The sequence below is a fragment of the Chiloscyllium punctatum genome, chromosome 8 (assembly GCF_047496795.1).
Source record: "Chiloscyllium punctatum isolate Juve2018m chromosome 8, sChiPun1.3, whole genome shotgun sequence".
NCBI lineage: Eukaryota > Metazoa > Chordata > Chondrichthyes > Orectolobiformes > Hemiscylliidae > Chiloscyllium > Chiloscyllium punctatum.
In genome coordinates, this window is record NC_092746.1 from 42929014 (window position 1) to 42950591 (window position 21578).

At 39.1% G+C, this 21578-nt stretch overlaps 1 protein-coding gene across 4 annotated transcripts in view; it reads left to right on the plus strand.

The window, feature by feature from the left end:
* The window catches only part of ica1 (islet cell autoantigen 1), a 135147-nt gene that overhangs the window by 22927 nt on the left and 90642 nt on the right, over window positions 1–21578 (plus strand). For all 4 annotated transcript variants that reach the window (XM_072575413.1, XM_072575416.1, XM_072575414.1 and 1 more), the window contains exons 4-6: window positions 6391–6463; window positions 13295–13418; window positions 15250–15448. In XM_072575413.1, the coding sequence (XP_072431514.1) occupies window positions 6391–6463; window positions 13295–13418; window positions 15250–15448 (396 nt within the window). The remainder of the gene's footprint in view (window positions 1–6390; window positions 6464–13294; window positions 13419–15249; window positions 15449–21578) is intronic.

The window sequence follows — 21578 nt, forward strand, 5'->3', positions numbered from 1 at the left end:
GGTAGATAAGGTAGCTAAGAAAGCTATGGGATTCTTGGTATTATTAGTTGGCATTGAATGCAATAGCATGGAGGTTATGATAGAACTGCATAAGATGTTAGTATGGTAAAAACAATGACTGCAGATGCTGAAAACCAAATACTGGATTAGTGGTGCTGGAAAAGCACAGCAGTTCAGGCAGCATCCAACGAGCAGCGAAATCAACGTTTCGGGCAAAAGCCCTTCATCATTCCTGATGAAGGTCTTTTGCCCGAAATGTTGATTTCGCTGCTCGTTGGATGCTGCCTGAACTGCTGTGCTCTTCCAGCACCACTAATCCAGTATAAGATGTTCGTATGACCACAGCTGAATTATTGTGTACAGTTCTGGTCACTGCACAACAGGAAGGATATGATTGTACTAGAGAAGGTTCAGAGGAGATTCATCAAGATGTTTGTGGGTTGCATTTCATCTGTGAAGAGAGACTAGATAGGTTGAATTAGTTAATAGTTTAGGGGAGGTGATGGCCTAGTGGCACTATCCCTAGACTATTAACCCGGAGATCCAGGCAATGTCCTGGGAACCTGGGTTCGAATCCTAGCACAGTAACTGATGGAATTTGAATTCAATAAAAATTTGGAATCAAGAGTCTAATGGTGACCGTGAATCCATTATTGATTGTCAAAAAAACCCATCTCGTTCACTAGTATTGCCTGTGCACAGTTAGGGGAGGGCAATAAATGCTGGCCGAGCCAGCGATGCCCTCATCCTGTGACTGAATATAAATAAATTCTTAGAACGCTGAAGGCTGAGGGAACCTGATTTATGAGATAGTGATGGCCATAAATAGGCTAGCTAGGAAGAGATTGCTCCTCTTAGGGGAGTACAATGATAACAGAGGCATGAGATTATAGGAAAGAAATAGTAGAAAATATGTGGGTATGTTGATGGACTTCGTCAAAGTAGAAGTAACTTGACCAGATATTTTAGGAGATAGTAATGGAGGGCAGAATTGGTCTGAATCCTACATGTGTCCCACCTGCCTTCAATCTATTCCAAATTCCTCCTTCTGCCTCTTCTCTCCCATATCTGTTTGTCTCTCCTTTTGCATCACTTTCTGATCTTGTTTCATATTCTCTTCCATCATTTCCTCTTTCTCTTCTAGTGTTATTTTCTTTATTCACCTACATTCCCTCCATTCTTCTTTTGTTGCTGTGTGCTTCTCCTGTACTTTCTTATAATAATTAGTAATGAATATTCAAGGAATACATAGTAGATTTGACAGTACCTGTGGTGAGAAAAAAACAAGATTTTTTTTGGTTATGACCTTTCATCTGAATTGGAAAGCACAGAAATGAAGTAATTTTTTAAATGTAGGTGAAATGGTGAAGGATGAAATATGAACAAAGGGGTAGTTTGTGAGGTAGCAAGAAACATTAAATGACAGGAAAAATGGTGGGACAGAGCCAACCAGAGGAGTAATGGGACAAATAAAGAGACAAAAAATTGGTCTAGTTGAGGCGTGAATGACAGAATATCTGCTGTTGGACAGTAATATGAGGAAAAATAAGATTGAGGAAAACATATGTAAAAAATGAACTGAACAAATTGGGGGAGCAGAGATTGTGGTCTGAAATTGTTAAACTCTCATATTGAATCCAGAAAGCTGTAATATGCCTAATGGAAAGATGAGATACTATACCTCAGGCTTATATTGAGTATTGGAAAGCTACAGTAGGCCAGGGACAGAGCTTGCAGCAAGAGAACGAGGTGGAGAATTAAAATAACATGCCACTGGAACCTTGGCCAAACTTACAAAGGGAATGGACATGTTCCACAATGCCGTCACCTGATCTACATGTGTTCTTCTGCCACCTCTTTTTTTTTCCCCCTCCCCAGCCCATTTTAGATAAGACTGCATCATGATCAGTGAACTCAGCATTAAAGGTACAGATTTTGAACCTGCATATGTCAGAGAGGGGCTCTCCTGGAGTGATAATGAGAATTTGTTTATATTATGAGAGTTTTACGATTGGAGAGAGCAAAAATTGAGAAGCGTTAACAGGCTTTTGGCTTTTTGCTTAAGACTGCCCATACATTTGGAATCAATTTGCAGAAGAGCTGGCTGGGGCCAGATGTAAGAACAGTTACTCCCAGAGAAAGATAAAAATCACACAACACCAGGTCATAGTCCAACAGGTTTAATTGGAAATACACTAGCTTTTGGAGCGTTGCTCCTTCATCTGGTGATAGTGGAGGGCTCAATTAGGATTAGGCTTGGTTAGGATTGAGCCCTCCACTACCACCTGATGAAGGAGCGACGCTCCGAAAGCTAGTGTGCTTCCAATTAAACCTGTTGGACTATAACGTGGTGTTGTGTGATTTTTAACTTTGTACACCCCAGTCCAACACCGGCATCTCCAATTCATCCCAGAGAAATAAGTTACTTCAGAACAGTTAGGGGATTTTGTGTTACTTCATTGTAACGGTTTTAGTTTGAAAAGTCTAGACTAGAAGCATTTGATTAGAAATCTGAAGGGGGTATTTGAAGCTTAGAAAGTAGAAGTTCAGTTGTAAATAATCAAGGATGAGGCTATCAAGTTTTCAAGATAAGGAATTGAAAGAAACAATTATGTCAAACCTATAGAGGTGATAGAGAATGGAACTGTCTCTGTTATTTGATGGTGTAAATCAAATGTTAAGTGATGGTGTTGGAATAGATGGGATTTTGTTCTTTGTATTTCAAAATGTTTCAAATTGAGTAGTTTAAATAATTTTGGTTTATTCCAACTTACCTTTTTTTCTTCTGTGTTAAACTTTTGTTTCATTGTTAAAGCCATATGTGCAGCATTGTGGGCTCTGTTAAAGACCACAATATTAAACTTAAAAGGTAATACAATATGATCTATGAAGCAAGTTTATGCTCGGGGATCTAACTTGTCCAGTAATACCATCAGCTGCAACCATAATTGGTTAGGTTCAGCAAACTGGAAACTGTTGACATGATGTACAGCATAAGAAGAAACAGTAGTATAGGTGTGAGGGAACTAATCAAGGGAGACAAAATAGAGTCAAGATCGCAAAAAACGTCAGATAAGTGAGCTAGGAGCAAATTGAGCTTACAGGTCTACAAGGACTGAGCTATTTTTGGATCTTCGGATGGGTGGGTTTTTTAATTGGTGTTCTGAGGTTGAAGAACGTGGAAGGAAGTTCTCTAGGGGAGATGTAATCAATAATAGTCCAAGAAACAATGGCTTCATCCGCAGTGATAGGGTCATAGCACAGGAACAGGCCCTTTTGCCAACCATGTCTATGTTGACCATGATACCATTCCAAACTCATCCCATTTGCCTGTACGTAGTCTGTATCCCTCTATTTCCTCTCTTTATGTGTCTGTCTAAATGTTGCTTAAACATTGCTATCATATCTGCTTCTCCCCTGGTAGTGTGTTCCAGGCATCTACCTGGTCTATTTAAAAAAAACTTTAATCTAGCCCCCTCTCACTTTAAACTTATGCCCCCTAGTACTTGACATTTCTAGCTTGGGAAAAAGACTCCAGATACCCACCCTATTCATGCCTCTCAGAATTTTATATACTTCTATCCAGTTACCCCTCAGCTCTTGCAAAAACAATGTAAGTTTATCAAAGCTCTTCTTTATAGCTAACACACTTCAATTTAGGCAACATCCTGGTATCATCATCATCCCTACAGTTTGGAAGCAGGCTATTCAGCCCATCGAGTCTACACTGACCCTTCGAAGAGCATCACACCCAGACTGACTCCCTATACCCTATCCCTGTAACCCTGCATATCTCATGGCTAATCCACCCAGCCTGCATATCCCTGGACACTATAGGCAATTTAGCATGGCCAACCCACCTAACCTGTACATTTTTCGACTGTGGGAGGAATTCGGATCACTTGGAGGAAATCCATGCAGACTATACAATCTCCACACAGACAGTCATCTGAGGCTGGAATCAAATCAGGGTTAATGATGCTGTGAAGCAGCAGTGCTGAACACTGAGCCGCCAAGCCACCCAGTGCGAAACTACTTCTGTACTCTCTCCAAATCTACCACATCCTGCCTATAGTGTGGTGATCACAACTGCACACAGTATTCCAAATCTGGCCTAACGAAAGTTTTATACAGCTGTAATCTCACTTGCCAATTTTTATACTCCGTGCTCCACCTGATGAAGACAACCATGCTGTAGGCCAATGTTACCACCTTATCCACTCATGTTGCTAGTTTCGGGGAATTGTGGACTTAACACCCCAAGATCTCTCTATATCTGTGTTCCTAAGGGCCCTGCCATTGACTGTCTACTGCCTTGCAGTACAGCAAGGTTCAGTAGGAGACAAATTGGAATGAGCAGAAAAATTGAAACTGATAATGTGCAACTTCTCTTGCTCCCTTGTACTCCACCCATCCCCCAGAGAGTAATATCACTTGGCCTAGATTTTCCAATGACCAGATCATAGTTTCTGAAGTGTACTGTATAAGTTGAGCATCAGGACTCCTCATAATCCCCAGCATAGTTGACTCTGAAAGAATTTTATGGGAACTTGAAGATTCCACTGGCCAGTTTCCAGCACCCAGAAACCTCAGAGTATCAAAGAATTTGGAGAGTTCTGCTGCAAATAGGTAACTAGTTATTCAGTTGAAGTAGACCATTAAATACGTTGTCTAACTCCTGAGTAACTATTCAGCTGGCCCCCTAACCTAAATCTCTCATCCCAAAGCTATCTTTCCTGAACATCTGACACCCTGCTCAACCCAAAAGTCATGACCATCGCCCCCCACTTACTGTAATACCTGACAATCCTGACAACTGTAGGACTCGACATTCCCTGCCACCTGTCATGACTGTGCCCGTCTGTAACCCAATATTGTTCCCCACATCCCTGACAACACAACTCCCCACCCCAGCACTTCCCTGCTTATTTTATCCTTCTCCCCACCACTGGATCCAACAGCCTCTGCAAGCTGACGTCACCCCCTTTTGCTGTTCCTGACCCCCTTCTGCTGTTCCTGACCTGAGACTACCCTCCTACCATCTCAATCCTCACACTCAGACAGAATCATATCGGATGCAAAACGTTAACTCTGATTCCCTCTCCACTGTTGCTGCCACACCTGTGGAGTTTCTTCAGCATTCTTTGTAATGGTTTCAGAAACCAGGTTCACAACAGATGGAGAAACGTTCCATACCATGCACATCTATAAGTAGTAGCATCAGCTGATATTCAGGTTAGATTACATCCAGCGCATAAAACAATATATTTACCAGCATATGTAGATTTATGCTTGACATATTGATCTGAGGAATGATAGTAGTGTTTAGCAACTGTCAGAAATGTCTTTATAAAAGTTTGGGAGTGAAACGGAAATTGACAAATGGCTTGGAAATTCTCCAACATGAAGGCAAGGATCTCCTCTGTTAGTAAGAGTTAATTCTGTTCATGCTATTGATTGTACAAGTGAGATAGTTGAGTATTTGTTTGGATTGAAGTGTACTTACAATCTGTCATTACATTTTCTGAACAGGTCAAAAATAGTAACCGTGGTTTATCTGGATAAGGAAGGTTGTCCATTTCCACTCTCCAGTGCGAGCCTCAATTCCCACAGTAACATGTTTGTTAAACGGTTCTTGTTAATTTTCCAATCAGGAAGAATCACATTGGGCAAACTGCCTGTTTTTTCTCTTTTTTTTAACCTATCCATCTGGAATATTAATTCTACACCGGATGTACTGTTTTATTGTAGAATTCTGATAAGGTGTTGATGCTATCTCTTTCTACAGATTCGGCAAACCTGCTGAGTATTCCCAGCATTTTCTGTTTTTATTTCAGATTTTCAACATCAGCAGTACTTTGCCAGGGCACTGTATTTTGAGGGGAGTGGTGAGAAGTTGCTGTAAAAGTGACTGAAATATTGATCTTAAAAGATTTGAAACAGAATTCCATCAGAGTCTGGTTTAAAGCATTCAGATAAGCAAACCGCACACCTTTGACTGTAGTGCATTTAGGATGAGACTGATGATAGATACAAGGTAAAAACAATAACTGCAGATGCTGAAAACCAAATACTGGATTAGTGGTGCTGGAAGAGCACAGCAGTTCAGGCAGCATCCAAGGAGCAGCGAAATCGACGTTTCGGGCAAAAGCCCTTCATCAGGAATCAACATCACTTGATTTTGTCATTAATCTGTCGATAATGAAAATAACCTAATTTTGATATTTTGAAATTAATAATTTTCTCAGTAACTAATCGTAATTAGACATCTTTAATAGCAAATCTGTCACCTGTTATCCAGATCAAATTTTCTCATTAACCGCTGCTTAATGTTATGCCCTCCTCATGTGTAATTATGTTAATCCTGCTTGTGTTGGGTGTTTTGTTTAGATATTCCATTCCATCCAGAGAACATGTATGGAACTTCTGAAGATCATTGAACAGTACCAGAAACGGATTTGTTGTACGTATTTATTATTCTCTGTATGACATTTTTGGATTGTGTTTAATAATTTGTTTAATTATATTCCTATTTGTACTTTACTTAAATTTATAGAATTGAATGTCACAGTAAGACCTCACAAAACATTAAACATTATTTTTAATTATTTATGTTTACAATGCAAATGCAAAAGACTAGATAGGAACAAAAGATAGTTGAGCACTTTGAGTATGGTCTACTGTTCGAGTAGATCATGGCTGATCCAAACCTCCATTCCTATTACATATTTTTGTCTGATTTCAAAACTTGGATTTTGTCTATTTTTCTTGACCCATTTCCCAAGATTTTTTGGCATTGACTGTACAGTGTAGGTTCCCCATACAATCTCTACGAGCAAGCAAGAGCCATCCATTCCAAGGGTGGGATGCGTTGCTGGATTGCCATTGGAAAAAGTGGGAGCTACATGAAAGGGCAGAAGACTAGGCTGAGACTAGGGCTTTCAAGAGCTGCCCAGTGCTCTGTAAGCTAGTGCTTCTCAATAAACCTGTTGGACTATAACCTGGTGTTGTGTGATTTTTAACTTTGTACGTTACTAATCACGTTTCTCTTTGTCAGCCCAGGGCAACCGTGACCATTTTACAATCCATAATTAGTGCTCAATTAACTACAGAAACCTAGGAGCTTCTAGCTTCTCAGAATCAAGCTGGATGTACATTTATCCACTGAGTTAATGTAGAAAAATATTAAACACCTAACTGATGCCTGTTGAGAGTGAGTAATTTTAAATCAAAATGAAGGTATTTGGCTTTCACCTTAAAATTCTGGCATATGAAAGAAAGGTTAGGAGGATGGATCTTTGTAAGAAGCAAAGCAATTGAATTAAATCAGAAATCTCTGATTATAATTTGTGTTACATGATTGATTGATGCTGGATGTTTGATAGATTTTGGAGCCAACTCCCAGTTCATTCGACAGTAATTTTTATAGAAGCCCAGAGTTTGAAGGAACCTTGTGAAACCTTTGAAGTCACACTATTGGTAATGGGAGGAATGAGAATAAAGCCACTTCATCTGTCTCACCAGCTCCTTGTAGCTATCTTTGCCATAACTTGGAACTAGCCTTCTGAGACTGAGTAGTAAAATTCTCTATAAGGCTAATAGCAGTTTTGCTTTCTGATCCAGAATTATGTTTGAAAAATCGTACTCCACTGATTCTACCTCTGAAGATAGGTTAGATAGACTGGGTTTATTTTCACTGGAACACAGAAGGTTGAGGAGTGACCTGATAGTGTATAAGATTATGAATGGCATGGATAGAGTGGAAAGTATGAGGTCTTTTCCCAGGGTGGAGGGGCCAACTACTAAGGGGCACAGCTTCAAGGTGCGAGGTGGGGAAATTTAAAGGAGATGTGCGAGACAAGTTTTCACACAGAGGACGGTGAGTGCCTGGAACGTGTTGCCAGAGCAGCAGACACAATAGCAGCAATCAAGAAGCACCTAGACAAACACATGAATAGGTAGGGAATACAGGTAGTTCTGGGAAAACTCTCATTTTGGCAGCATGATTTGGCTACAATGTCGCTGCATAATTAGGGAATGGTATTTTGGAGAACACTTACCTATGTTGGCAATAACACGATTCCAGCAGGGATTTGTTTGCACACTTTGTTCTGCACATGTGCTAATGTGTGCATCAAAATCTCTGCACTGCCCTGTCAGTGCAGGTTTTTGTGCCATTCTGTTCAAACGCCAATGTCAGCTGCCGACAGAGCAGCTTTCTGTGAGGCGTACTGTACAGAGACAAAAAAACTGCAGATGCTGGAACCCGAAATACACAGGCAGGAGGCTGGAAGAACACAGCAAGCCAGGCAGCATCAGGAGGTGGAGAAGTCAACATCAGGAGGTGGAGAAGTGTAACCCTTCTTCAGCACTTGGGGGTGGGTGTGGGGGAGCTGCAGATTAAAGGGGTGGCAGTGACAGGGTGATGAAGTGGGGATAGGTGAAGACAAGTAGAGGGTACAGTCCGGTTAGTCAATGAGAGGAATAAATCCGGTTGGTGGCTGGGAGCAGTGGAAGGGATGGGGAGGGGTTAGGAAGGGAGTTAGGGGATTGGAGGTAGGTTATTTGAAATTGGAGAACTCAATATTGAGTCCTCCGGGCTGTGGGCTGTAGGCTGTGCAGAAGGAAGATGAGATGTTCCTCCAATTTGCGCTTTGGTTTATTTTGGCAACGGAGGAGGCCAAGGATGGTCATGTCAGAAAGGGAGCGGCTGGAGGAATTGAAATGGGCAGTAACTGTGAGGTCCGATCGGCCCCTGCAGACTCTGATGCAAGCAGCTTTCTTACACTTTTTAAAATGTACTGTGTTAAATTTGCTTTTGTTTCATTAATAAAAAATAATTTCAATCTTCATTCAGTCTATTTTATACTATGCATTAGACTTGTGGGAGATCTTTTGAGCAATTGTGATATTCTTCGCTGGTCTGCCTCTAACCCCACTTTTCCTATTGGCCCCATGATTTTTATTAAGTTAGGTTTCACTGAACGCAACCATGGTGTTTTGGAGAACTACTTGTAGAGGGATATGCAGCCTGTAAGTGAAGACAATTTTAGTATGGAAGGGCAAAATGTGGCAGCGCAGGGTTGGAGAGGCAAAAAGCCTGTTCTTGAACTGTATTGTTCTTTGTTCTTTATGTCATTGTCCTGCCAATTTGAGTTCTTACCCATTACTCCAAATATCTGTTTCCTGACAGTCCACCAATTTCCTTTCCATTGGGAGAAAGTGAGGATTGCAGATGCTGAAGATCAGAGTCAAAGAGTGTGGTGCTGGAAAAGAACAGCTGGTTAGACAGTATCCGAGGAGCAGGAGAATCGACGTTTCCAGCATAAGCTCTTCAACGTCGATTCTCCTGTCATTGGGATGCTGCCTGACCAGCTGTGCTTTTCCAGCACTGCACTCTTCGAATTTCCTATCCACGCCCTCACTTCAGTGGGCTTCCAATTTAGCTAACATTCTCATGTGTGGAATTTTATCAAAAACCTCTGGAAGTTCACACACTCTGTCCCTGATTCTTTGTTAATTTCTTCTGTATTTCAAGCAAGCAATCCTTTTCTGCTGTGAATACTGAAGCAAAATAATCATTTAACATGTCTGCTATTCTCCCATGGTCAGTGACAATATCCCTGTTCTCAGCTTTCATTGGGCTAGTAGTACTCTTAACCAGTCACTTTCCCTTTATGTAACTATAAAACCTCTTTTTTTGTTTATTATATCCCTTGCAAGTTTCCTTTCATAATCCTTTCTAGCCACTTTGTTGCTCTTTGTTGGTCTTTGTATTTGTAATTTTAAATAGCCATCGTTTGTTCTGGACTATCCTACAAGGGAAAACATTTCCACATCCACCCCATTAAGACTCCTCAGATTTTTACTTTGATCAAGTTGCCTAAACTCCAAGTTGACATAACTCTTGCCTGTCCAGTCTTTCCTCATACAACAATCTGTCCATTTCAGTCATTAGTCTAATAAACTTTCTCTTCTGTGAACTGAACTGTTTCCAATGCATTTCTATCTTTCCATATGTAAGGTGACCAATACCGTATACAGTAATCCAGATATGGCTTCATCAATGCTCTGTATGACTGAAGCATCACCTCCTTATATTTGTACTCAATCTCTCTTGTAATAAAGAATTACATCCTTTTAGCTTTCCTAATTACTTGCTGTACCTGCATTTCAGTCTCGTGTGACTTTTATGCTAGGACATCCAGATCTCTCTGCTTCTCCTGAGCTTTGTAATGTCTTGTCATTTTAATTTTTTAAATTCTTTCTGCCAAAATGCAAAAAAAATCACATTTTCCCCATTACACCATTTACCAGATCTTTCCATTTAAGAAAACTGTAGTCCATTTAGTCTAACATCTGTCAGTTCAGGTTGTACTTGCAGGACAATTAGAAAGTCATATAGAATCTTCCTGGTACTGTGAAATGCAAATCATGTTTGACTAATTTATTAGCATTCTATGGGGATGTTTCAAGCAGGGTGGATAAAGGGAATCAGGAGATGTGTGTTTGGATTTCTGAAAGGAATTTGTTAAGGTGTCACAGAAAAAGTTACCAGGCAATATAGGAGCTTGTGACATGTCAATGATTTATTCGCATGAATAGTGGAATGGCTTGCTTACAGAAAAGAGAGTTGGGGTAAGTGATCAAATGGAAGAATTCATGTGAATGAGTGCTGAGGCATCAACTGTTTATAATCTATATTAATGACTTGGATGAAGGGACCAAGGTAGCAAACTGCTGACAATACAAAGATGAGTAGGAGAGAAAGTCATGAGGCAAAATTGAATAGGAGCATAGGTTTAGTGAATGTGCAAAAATGTGACAAAGTATAATGTGGGAATATGTGAGGTTGTCAATGCTAGTAGGAAGAATAGAATAGCAGAATATTATGAAGATGGAGAAAGAATGCTGCCAGGAAAATGTGTGTCCTTTTACATGGATTACAAAATATTAACATGCATGTACAGGATGTAATTAGGAAGGCAAAGAGATCATTGTCCTTTATTGCAAGGGGATGAAATTTACAACTAAGAAAGTCTTTCTACAACTGCACGGCATCAGTGAGATCATGCCTAAAGTACTGTGTGGGGTTTTGGTCACCTTACATAAGGATGGATATATTTGCATCAGCATCAATTCTGAGCCAGTTTAGAGGAATGATCGTTATGAAGCAAATATGATTCTGCAAAGATTTTAACAAGGTACATATGCATGTAAATCTTGGAGTATACATAGGCCTCTCAAGCCTCTTCTACCATTTAATATGATCCTGGCTGATATGATTATTTCACAATCCCACAGTGAGGATGTTTTCCTATGTGGGGGGAATCTAGACTAAGGGATAGAGTCTAAAATAAAGGGTCTCCTGTTTTTGACCAAGATGAGAAATTCTGCCTTGCATGATCATTCGTCTTTGGAATTTTCTACCGTAGAAAGCAGTGGTGACTGAGTCATTGTCCAACTCAGCCTTGACGATAATCTGACTTTTGATATACCAAGGAGCCAGAGGGTGGAGGAGATAGGTGCAAAGAGATCAGCCATTATCTTATTGAATGATAGGGCAGGATCAAGAGTCACTTATTCTCCTGCATCAATTTCTCTTACAGCTGATGCCTACATTGGGCACCAAGTGATAAAGCTATACCTATTTTCATCTAAGCTGAGGGAACTAATTAGAAATAGAAATAATTCTGTGGGAAGCTAGAGAAGTGATTGCTGGACCTCTTGCTGAGATATTTGTATCATCGATAGTCACAGGTGAGGTGCCGGAAGACTGGAGGTTGCAAAACGTGGTGCCATTGTTTAAGAAGGGTGGTAAAGACAAGCCAGGGAACTATAGACTGATGAGCCTGACCTCAGTGGTGGACAAGTTGTTGGAGGGAATCCTGAGGGACAGGATGTACATGTATTTGGAAAGGCAAGGACTGATTCGGGATAGTCAACATGGCTTTGTGCGTGGGAAATCATGTCTCACAAACTTGATTGAGTTTTTTGAAGAAGTAACAATGAAGATTGATGAGGGCAGAGCAGTAGATGTGATCTGTATGGACTTCAGTAAGGCGTTCGACAAGGTTCCCCATGGGAGACTGATTAGCAAGGTTAGATCTCATGGAATACAGGGAGACCTAGCCATTTAGATACAGAACTGGCTCAAAGGTAGAAGACAGAGGGTGGTGGTGGAGGGTCGTTTTTCAAACTGGCAGCCTGTTACCAGTGGAGTGCCACAAGGATCGGTGCTGGGTCCTCTACTTTTTGTCATTTACACAAGTGATTTGGATGTGAGCATAAGAGGTACCGTTAGTAAGTTTGCAGATGTCACCAAAATTGGAGGTGTAGTGGACAGCGAAGAGGATTTTCTCAGATTACAACAGGATCTAGACCAGATGAGCCAATGGGCTGAGAAGTGGAAGATGGAGTTTAATTCAGATAAATGCGAGGTTCTGCATTTTGGGAAAACACATCTTAGCAGGACTTATACACTTAATGGTAAGGTCCTAGGGAGTGTTGCTGAACAAAGAGACATTGGAGTGCATTTTCATAGCTCCTTGAAAGTGGAGTCGCAGACAGATAGGATAGTGAAAAAGGCGTTTGGTATGCTTTCCTTTATTGGTCAGAGTATTAAGCACTGGAGTTGGGAGGTCATGTTGCGGCTGTACAGGACATTGGTTCGGCCAATGTTGGAATATTGCATGCAATTCTGGTCTCCTTCCAATCGGAAAGATGTTGTGAAACTTGAAAGGATTCAGAAAAGATTTACAAGGATGTTGCCAGGGTTGGAGGATTTGAGATATAGGGAGAGGCTTAACAGGCTGTGGTTGTTTTCCCTGGAGCGTCGGAGGCTGAGGGGTGACCTTATAGAGGTTTACAAAATTATGAGGGGCATGGATAGGGTAAATAAACAAAGTCTTTTCCCTGGGGTCGGGGAGTCCAGAGCTAGAGGGTTTAGAGTGAGAGGGGAAAGATATAAAAGAGACCTAAGGGGCAACTTTTTCACGCAGAAGGTGGTACGCATATGGAATGAGCTGCCAGAGGATGTGGTTGTGGCTGGTGCAATTGCAACATTTAAGAGGCATTTGGATGGGTATATGAATAGCAAGGGTTTGGAGGGATATGGGCCGGGTGCTGGCAGGTAGGACTAGATTGGGTTGGGATATTTGGTCGTCATGGACAGGTTGGACCGAAGGGTCTGTTTCCATGCTGTACATCTCTATGACTCTGTAAAAAGGGAGAATAATGAAAAACACAAGTTTTGATTTGTTACAAAATGTTACACTTTATTTTTCCTTTTCAGTTTTATCTCAGGAAGAAAATGAATTGGGACGATTCCTTAGATCACAGGGTTCACAGGATAAAACCAGAGCAGGGAAAATGATGCAGGCATCTGGAAAAGCACTATGTTTCTCTTCACAACAAAGGTACTAAAATTATTTCAGGGAAATATTCTGCATTATATTTAGCATAAATATGGTAGTTTGGTCGGGCATTGGACTCGTGACTAGAATGGTATACAATTGAGTAGTAGGAAATCAAATTTGTCTTTCTGACTTTTCACATGCATTTAATTCACACCTTGGTGCAGCTATCCGAATGTTGTTCTGAAGTGACTCAATGTAAGTTGTTAATGCTCACCTCCTAGTGGATGTCTCTCGTTCAGCTGTGTCAAAGACCTGTTGGAATTATCTCTCTGACGCACATTGTTAACATAAAATAGTTGTGAAAAAGAAATGGAAAAATATCATGTTCAAAGCTAGGCAATTATTCAGTCGAATAACTGTACCCACATGGCCAACATTAATATTGCTTTTTGATTTTGAAAAAGCTGATAAATTTGTGTCCAAGGATTGAATTTAGTTATCTTGATTGTAACTCATCTTTTTTCAGCATAAAACACTAATTTATTAATTAAGCTACTCCTTTAACCATTGCATTTTACTTTTGATTTACCACCTGTCAGGGTGGGTTTTTTTAAAGGACAGTTTACAGGGTGAATTAGTATTAATAGCTGACAGTTAATAGCTAAATCTGGCACTGAGAAACTGAACAAGAGTAATCTTAAGCAAAAATTGCCAGTTCTCTTTCACGCTCATTGAGATCTTGATCAGCCACACATAAATGCAATCTCTCAATCAAGTTCCTCAAACCAATCTCAATAATTATTTAATTGGGAGTGAGAACTTGCATAGGATTATCCATTCTTGCTATCCATTTCTTCAAGTTTGTGACATTCATAATGGTTCATGGGTTGATTAATTGAGCAGGTGTAGCCACTTACCTATATAACAGAACACTAAATTTTACAAAGAAAAAAGGGATGCTGATTCCGTTCCATTGCCATGCTCATCTCCCTCACTGAATTCATGTATATCGAATAGCTAACTGGTGTAACTTTGCGGGATAGGAGATATGAGCATTCTGAAGACTTACTTTAGATGTCTGGATAAATTTAATAGACCTCTTCAAATTCACTTGTATGCACAATGTGAGTACCAGAAGGAAATGGGAACAGGGTTTTATGGGTGAGTATTTTGCACTAATTATACATTATTAAGGTATGAATAACAATTTTAAGTACCTATCTGCATATTGTGTTATTTTGGAATATGTTATTTCCCAGCACAGAGTGGGAGTTAACACTGTTATAATTATAAATGTAACAAAGTTAATTAAAGGATGTCAGGATATTAGTGAAAATTTGTTTCTTCAATTTCTAGGTTTCTTGTCATAAATCTGTCCTGTTGATTGAATTTTTATTTTAAACCTCTTTTTGTTATTTATTTAACAGATCTGTCTAAAATAAAATCTGCTTTCATTGCACTACATTGATCATTGGTTGTTCTTTTTTTTCAAAATCTGTTGTACTTTTTTTTGTTACTCATCCCTATGCTTTCATATATCTTTCCTTTTGCTTTTATTTAAACTAATTTATTTGCACTTCTCACTGTGCTAGATTTCCTTGCAAGCTATCTTTGTCTGTACCATTCTGACTGTAATGTACTTAATGACTAATGTGGTTCTAACAAATGGAATTAGATGCTAACAATGGTACAGTTTTTTTATAAAAAAAGTTTTGGGCACACAGTATGATTCCCAATTATTTTCTGACAAGTTGCTGTTTGTTCACAGTAAGTGACTTAGTTTTGTAACAACAACAACTAAAGCACAGAGAGGGCGAGAAGAAATATAATGCTATTTCTCTTTCTAGTACTAAGAAGTAAAAGCGCTAATCTGTTGTGGTTAATACTTTAGATTGGCACTTCGCAGTCCTTTATGTCGGCTGTACCAGGAGGTCGAAACTTTTAGGTACCGTGCCATTTCTGATACTTGGTTGACTGTGAACCGTATGGAACAGTCTCGCACGGAATATCGGGGAGCATTACTGTGGATGAAAGATGTTTCTCAGGAATTGGATCCTGATATGTATAAGCATCTTGAAAAGTTTAGGAAGGTAAGAATGATATATTTTGATAATCTTTTGTGACCCCTTTTGGATAGGCTTTGCAATTAGAAATACTGGCAACAGAGGGTACTTCTTTGGTGGGTAAGTGGAGCTGAGGCCGCAAAATGATCAGCCATGATGGCAGAGCAGGCTCAAAGGGTCGGATGACCTACTCCTGCTCAGGGTTCTTGTGTTCTTATGTATTAGTGCACAAGTTGGAGCTTGAAATGCTCATTTTATAGTCAGAAAACTTGACTTCCCTTTTCCCAAAGTTGTGATTTTTTTGTTGTTGTTGGTGACATGTTTCAAAGTTTTGAAACTTTGGAATCTTGAATTGTGTTCTTTCTGCTGATGAATGTGTAAGAGTTTATTTCCTGATAGTAAGACACCTGGTATGTTGCATCCTTTTAATTGCATTCAGGAATTTGTTAATATAAAATTGTGGTATTTGGATGGTAAACTGTACTGCACAATAATTAATAAACTTTACAATAGCATGTCATGCCACAGGTCACTTGCTTTAATTATGGGCAGAAAGCAATTTATTTTTTAGCACCATGTTGCTATTGCTAATTTGCATTAATTAACATTCTAAACAGGAACAGTAGTGTTATTTCCTAATCCTGATCCATGTGCTCATCCTCATCTTAAATCATCTTATCACCATTTTAATTAAGAAACTAATTATTCTTAAATGTTGACAATGCTCGCAGCCTCACAAACATCAGTGTTTAAAAGCTCTTTCTGATATCTGTCCAAAATGTCTTGCATTTAACATTGTATCCATATCCCTTCATTCCATTTCCCTCAACCACTGGTAGCATTTTGTTTTAAAACAATCTTGTTAAAGGTTATTAACTCCAGGAATATATCCATTCATCTCACGACCTTTGACCACTGTGACCAAACAACAATTTTTCCAACCCATAATATTTTTATAATTATGAAATAGACCAGTTCAAAAGAGATTGACTGACTAAAGCACTGGTCCAATTTTGTTCTTAAAAATACTGCTGAGCTGACAGCGCTCACCATTAGTTATGTAGAAAATAGGCAGCAACTTTGCATGAATGCATAAGCACAGGTATATGTAGAAATCCAAATGTTACTGTCTGAACTGTTGTCCTCCTAAAACTATGCAAAACTGGCACCTTGCCATCGAACTCCCACTCGAATACCTTGAACCTTAGCAATTTCTGTATTTCCATCTTAGATATGGACAAAACAAGCCAAAAATATCATAGGTTGTTCATTCTAGTACAAGCATGTTTTTAATGATACGTTTAATCATTAGTACTACAAAACAACCACTCTAGCAAAATTTGCTATTAGCAAAGCAATATGGTTGTATTACTTCTGTTTTTAGTTGTTAGAGATTTAATAAATATTTTTCTTTCACTTTTCCTTTCTTTTTATCTTTTTGCTTTCTCTTTATAATCCATTTCTTTTCGTTCTCTCTTTATTTTGCATAGTGTCCTAACATTAAAAATGCTATTATAGCCAAGTTGCTAGCTCAGACTCAGTGTTTTGCTTATTATCAGTACATCAATATGGTTAATACAATACACAATTATTTTTCCTGTTAGTACAGGTCCCAAGTGTCCGGTAGAGTGTGCTGTACTTCTTGAAATGCTAACTGAGAGCACTTTGCTCTGTAAAAACTGAAATGTACAAGTTAAACAAATGGTGGACACTATTCATCTCATACTTGGAGTAAAATCAGTTCGATGATTCCTTTTTAAATGCACCCATGATTTTTCCCATGGGTTGCTTCTACCAGTGTCCTGGTGATGCATCAATAATTAATTCATTGAAGAAATGCTCCATCAAGTTTAAAATTATTAGAGCTTGGAGATCTTCCTGCTTCACTGTACACTGGATAATCTATATTGTCTTCTGGATAAGTGCTCAGAGCTGTACAGGAAAAACATGGTGGGAGGAGGTCACACCAGTAGACTCAGTATTATTCATTAATTACAGAGAGCTTTTGCAAAACTGATCCTTGGATAAGCATCTCATTACACAGTTGCTGAAGAGGAAACTAAATTAGTGCTTCAGTATTCCTGAAGATTTTTAATGAATACTATGCACATATGGGAATTGCAATTGAATTAATGTTCAGTAAATACATTTTTGAAAAAGTAATTGGTTTTCATGGCAATCTACATACACTTGAAAAAATGTGTCCCTAATTTGTTTAACTTGTATGTTCTTCAGTTATGTATATCATAGTCTTACAAAATTTGCATAGAAATAGGCCACTGTGCCACTAAGATGTTGTTTTTGATCCAAGTTCAAAACGTTATTAATTTTTATTATCAAGATGTAATTGTATTGTGACAACCTTATATCTTGTAAAATAATTTATGCTGTGGTGGTCATTTTTAGTCTGATGTGGCTCAAGAACCCAATCTATTTGTGGCAGAGCAAGGCCATTGCTGAGCACGTGAATAATTCATTGGTCTCTGTTTGCTCTGGCTCACTACTTGACCAGCTGAACTATTTATTTCTGTTCACCTTTTCTAATACCATTACAAACAATCACCCTCTAGAAGTCATGCCATTGTGACTGTCTTCTAGTTGTCAATGTCTGTTTTCACAGTTTGCTTACAGCTATCCTCATATTGGTATGAATAGATTTTTGAAAATTGTGCTGCAGCTGATCACATGACTCTGAAGAGTCTGTAAGAGAGAAGACACCACTCTAGGATGAACATGTAAAAAGTAATTTTAGGTACTACATTATGGTCTGTATTTGATAAAGTACTTTGTATAGATGTAACTATAGGAGTGTTTCAGTTCATAAAGAGTTGAAGTTATTTGGAGATAAGGAGCAAGCTGTCTCTTGGACAGTGTATGAACTAGAGATACTTGAGAGCAATATCTGGATGTGCACGCAGCAAGATTGTCTTAAGGCACAAGATTAGGACCATTGGCAATTGAGAGAAAAGATCTTCAAAGCCAAAATCTGAAGTTAAACAAAATCCAAGGGGTACACCTGAAAACAGATAATTCAGAAGGTGGGAAAGGACCTTGGAAAACTTTGGCAGTGCAGCTAATCGTTGGAAGACTTTGATTATAGGGCTCAGGATAGTGTAAGAGGACTTTGGAGACTTGAAAATCTAGCCACGAACCAGTAATACACTGAAGAGAATGAAAACAGAATTGGAACACTTAGACAGCAAAAACTCCAGTACTCACCATGCAGAGCAAGAGCACATCAATCAGTGTTGAGGATTCTGAAGATCGGAAACAAACAAGAATACTGGAGAAACTCAGAAGGTCTGGCAGCATCTGTGAAGAAAGAGAGGGTTAATAATCAAAGTCTGACACTGGGAGGTTTTTCCAAACTGCAATTCAGAGCTCAGACCTTGAGATGAGCAGTCACTGATATGATAAGTTATAACGCCTGTTCTCTACAGCAATCTATTTGTAATTGATGCCCTTGTGTTTTGTTGATGCTCTAGAGTAAAGCAGGTGTGGCCTACCTTGGGCAGATGCCAGGGCAAAATTTATGACATCCTGAACAGCCTTGAGATAAATTGCTCCCTCCATCTGACCCTTGCATCTCCCTGATTCAGTCCAATGGGATGCAAAACAAAATGTTTGTTTTGGTTTAAAACATTGCTGTGAGGATGACATATTTAGATTTTACAGTAGGCCTGTATACCTAAGGGACAAATTTCTACCAAATTCCTGGGGCTTTTAACCTGGGGCCATAAGGGACCCAGTTCCAAGGAGGAACAGCTGAGAACGCACTAGAGTGGATTAGATTACTTAGTGTGGAAACAGGCCCTTCAGCCCAGCAAGTCCACACCGACCCGCCGAAGCGCAACCCACCCAGACCCATTCCCCTACATTTACCCCTTCACCTTACACTACGGGCAATTTAGCATGGCCAATTCACCTAACCTGCACTTTTTGGACTGTGGGAGGAAACCGGAGCACCCGGAGGAAACCCACGCAGACACGGGGAGAATGTGCAAACTCCACACAGACAGTCGCCTGAGGTGGGCCACTAATGGAGGGTGGGAGAATGTGCTGTGTACTAACAGAGAAAGATTAGCATGTTTGGCTTTTACACATTCCTGCTAGTCAATAGAGTGAGTTGAATTGTGAAGAAAACTATCACACAAGCAGAAATCATGCTAATTTGCTCCACCACTCACTACACACATCCAGACAAATGCTTTTGGACACAATATGAATTTGTACTTATAATGTGTTCATGAGCAATATTTATGGTACAAACTGCTGTAATGGTGGATTTTGTTCTCCCTGTGATGTTTGTTCAAAAGATAATATTTCTTTTTCTCTTTTTAATATTTATGATTTTACATTTTGACATGGTAGAAATTAATTTTCTATTTGGCAGAGTAGCTCAGTTAATGTTCCAAAACATGTTTTAAAATTGTCTAAAGTTTCAACTTCAATGGTTCATTGGCACTATAGGAATTTTGTTTCATATCAGTAGTTTTGAAAGTATTAAAATAAAATACGTAAATCTGTAAATTAGTATATTAGGGATCATAACATTTAAATATTAAAAAATATAACTGCAATATCAATTAGAAACTTTGGTATAATTAATTATTTGGTTGTGCTATTAAGATATTTTAGATTGCAGTTATTCATTATTCTCTATTGTAATCCACATTAAATTGATGAGTAAACGCTTAAGCCCTTAAAAAGGAACAAAAAATAAATGAAAAAGAATATTATTTTGTTGTTCCTTCATGGGATATGGGCACTGCTGACTAGGCCAGCATTTATTGCCCATGCCTAAATACTTTTGAGAAAGTGTTGGTGAGCTATCTTATTAGACTGCTGAAATCCATGGAGTGCAGGTGTGCCATGATACTCTTAAGAAAGTAATTCCTGGATTTTCACCAAATCACTCTAAGAGGTGACAATATTGTTCCAAGACACCATAGTCTGTGTTTTGGAAACAACATTGCAGTGGACTTTCATGGTATTCCCATGAATTTATTGCCATTGTCCTTCTAAATGTAGATATCATTGGTTTGGAATATGCTACCAAATGAAGCTTTGTGAGTTCCTCTGCATTTTGTAAATAGTACTCACTGCTACCTGTGTGTTGGTGGAGGGTGTGAATATTGAAGGTAATGGTTGGATTGCTTTTTGTTCTGGATGGTATTACATTTATTGCGTATCTTTGGAACTCCATTTGTGATTATTGATTTTATTGTTTTAATGCACACATATCATATGAACAGAACTCAAAGATGAGCTTCTGCACAAATTTGAAACCCATATATTTCACATGCAACTCTGGAATTTTGAGATATTCACTTCCTGCAATTTGTTTGAGCATTCAGCAAGCTGCCTTTTTTTAAGCCATTTTTTGGGATTAACAGTTAGTTCAAGTATTCTAGAGCCATCAATTTTTTTTTCCTGATGATACTTATTCTTATTCACCTGACCTCCCACCATCTGTGCATTCGTGCAAAACAAATTGTGGAAAGTCAGTGAGGAAAATACACAGTATGAGAAATATTGAACAGTTTGCATGCTTACCATGCTTTTTGGTTTATTTTGTTCTCATTGTTTCATTTTTCACCTCTAGATTTTTTTTCTCCAACTGAGTTGGAGGGTTTGAGCTAAAGGGAGAGGCTGAATAGGCTGGGGCTATTTTCCCTGAACCGTCAGAAGCTGAGGGAAGTTTATAAAATCCTGAGGGGCATTGATATGGTGAATAGCCAAGGTCTTTTACCCAGTGTGGGGGAGTCCAAAACTAGATGGCATAGGTTTAGGGTGAGAGGGGAAAGATTTAAAAGGCACTTGAGGGGCAGCTTTTTCATCCAAAAAGGCAGGTGCAATAAAAACATTTCAAAGGCACCTGAGTGGGTATATGAATAGGAAGGGTTTAGAAGGATATGGGCCAAATGCTGACAAATCACACGATCAATTTTAGATATCTGATTGTAGTGAAGGGTCTGCTTCTGTGCTGTAGAACTATGACTCTGTTATTTGAATCTGTACCATTACACAGTGTGCTGTTTTCAAAATGGTGCTGATTAAATGACAGCAAAGTGCTTTGATTTTGTGGAGTTATTGCACTGAGTGGAATTCACACAATATTGGAAAATTTTGAGGAAGAATTAAAATTAGACTGAAA